This window comes from Nanorana parkeri, unplaced genomic scaffold (assembly GCF_000935625.1).
Source record: "Nanorana parkeri isolate BGI_ZX_2015 unplaced genomic scaffold, ASM93562v1 scaffold1441, whole genome shotgun sequence".
Lineage (NCBI taxonomy): Eukaryota > Metazoa > Chordata > Amphibia > Anura > Dicroglossidae > Nanorana > Nanorana parkeri.
The window spans coordinates 265,081-267,392 of record NW_017307709.1 but is presented as its reverse complement, the minus strand read 5'-3'; the positions used below and the strand labels follow the sequence as shown (position 1 = coordinate 267,392).

At 55.1% G+C, this 2,312-nt stretch overlaps 1 protein-coding gene across 1 annotated transcript in view; it reads left to right on the top strand.

The window, feature by feature from the left end:
• Positions 1-2,312, top strand: part of LOC108798276 (C-type lectin mannose-binding isoform-like) — a 37,098-nt gene that overhangs the window by 33,252 nt on the left and 1,534 nt on the right. Inside the window, exon 10 of the mRNA XM_018570008.1 lies at positions 622-731. Within this exon, the coding sequence (XP_018425510.1) occupies positions 622-731 (110 nt within the window). The remainder of the gene's footprint in view (positions 1-621; positions 732-2,312) is intronic.

Below are 2,312 nucleotides of genomic sequence, written 5' to 3'. Positions count from 1 at the left end.
GACGTAAGTATTTATTCTCCGGGCTCCTCGGCTCCACCTAGTGGCCATAATGCGGTATTACATAACGTTTGACCTGAAAAGAAAATATGCTAAGAGCGTTCGCTTTCCCTTTATTCACACACAATGAAGATTGACCCGAGATTCACAGGGTGAATGGCTCTCCGAATTCTTTATACATTCACCCCTAAGAGTCCTGCTTAAAAAGTCTCTCTATCTAAAAGAATAACAAGAGATAAAGACTGATTGTACGTCCAGGGCCGGATTTACTCCCCCTGCCGCCCCAAGGCCAGGTTCCACAATACGCCCCCCCCCCCGCGCCGCTAGCCCCCCTCCCCATCAATTGAGAATGGCAACCAGATGGCAGGGCGGGGGGGGGGGGTTCGTGATTGGCCGCACACTGCGGGGCCTCGGGCCGCCCCGTCGTGATTGGACACCTTACACCGGCGCCCGCAACTTCCCCACAAGGTCACCGCTGCCGCCCCTCTGCGCTCTGCCGCCCCCCGAGGCCAGGCTTCGGTGGCCTTGTGGGAAATCCGGGCCTGTGTAGGTCATAGTGATCCGTTGAGTCCATTCCGGTGTATTTGTTATATCTGATGGACGTTTCTTTGTCTGTTGATCCAGATTTCTCTGCTGCCAGCTATCGGAGTAAACAGATACTGGTTAGGACTGAGGAGGGACAGTGCGGACGTCAGTTCCTGGCTCTGGGTGGACGGGAGCCGTGTGACATTCAGGTGAGGTCATCCGGGCGTGATGGACACACAACATGACGGGAGATCTCCGCCGCCGTCGTACAATCCGCATCTTGTGAGTGGTGGGATCTACCCCAAGAACCACCCGCACGCCTTACGGTCTGCAACCTCCCAATGGTGGTGATCACACGGGTGGCGCCGCGCAAAGCTCAGAACAGTCTCCGCAGGTCACCGGCACACGCACACAGATGAACTCGCTATGTGGCTCTGATGGAGGGTCCCTGCGAGGTCCCCGAAACGCCGGCGTCAGCTCCTAATGACGTGTCGTGACATTCTTCCATAAACATATCCAAGAGAATCAGGTGGGCGTAACTAGAAATCACAGGGCCCCATAGCAACATTTTGTATGGGCCCCCCCCCCCGGCGTTTTTAGTTGGTCTAACGCCGGATCCAGTCTCTTCTGCGGCAGCTGCCCTGATATGCCACAGCGACCCAGGCGGCCCGCACGGCATCAGAGGGATGCCCTGGCCCCCCCTGTGCCCGGGCCCAATAGCAGCTGCCTGGGTCGCTATGGCGATTGTTACGTCACTGCAAGAGATATTGAAGTCATCTGTGTGTGTGCCGGTGACCTGTGGAGACTGTCGACAGCAATACGACACTGAAATGTTTTGTTTCTCAGTCTTAGATGGAGTGGTCACAGATCAGAGCCTCTGCTAGGTCTGGAAGTGTCCTCAGTGGGAAGATTCCCGACTCTATAGTTCCTGGTGACTGCTGAAACCGAAGGTGAGGGAAGATCCTACGCTTACAGTTGTCACCAGAAGAAGAAGAGAGGGGAAATCTTCCAGCGGGGACACTTCTAGTCACGGTGATGATGACTGTCAAATCTAAACTTTGTATGTTGCTTTCAATACGGGGGGGGGAGGGGCTGAGGGTAAGGTCTCTATTGGTTGTCTTTGCTCATCTGAGCGGAATTCATTGGAAATCTCCCCAATGGGGACACAAGACAAAAATAGAAGCACATTTGTAGCTGAGTTGTGATCTAGGAGTGGTCACAGATCGAATGGGAAGGACCAGCTGGCCCGTGCCGTGGTCTGTAGGAGATCCAAGCCTTCTCCATAGCCCACTCAGACAGGACTCTAATGGACGGCCTGGAGGAACTTCCCGGGAGGACTTCATTTACAGTCAGGGGGCCATGAATGGGTTTCTGAATGGACATCAATTAGCTCCAGTGACGTGCCGTGCCTTCTGGGCTGGGTGAGGCATCCCCAGCCTGCCGAAGCTCCACCCCCTCACACTGAAACCTCGCCCCCAGCTTGGTATCCAAGCTGTGTGGGGAGGAGGAAAGGAGCAGACAGGGAGGAGCCTCCCTGCCCCTCACTCGCTCGTCACTGCTGAGATATCGAAATCTTTTTTTATTGGACAGCTTGGACTAATGGCGCTTTGCCATTGGCCCAAGCCATCCACAGAGCTCCCGCCTCTAACACAGATTAGGAGGCTGTGACAGCTCTTGCTTCACCACCAAGTTAGGTTACACAAGCAGTGGGGAAGCCGGCTGCTGTGTAACCTAACTACCTGCAAAAGCCGGATGCAGCGCTCCGTCCATGACAGGTAACGCATCGGGGG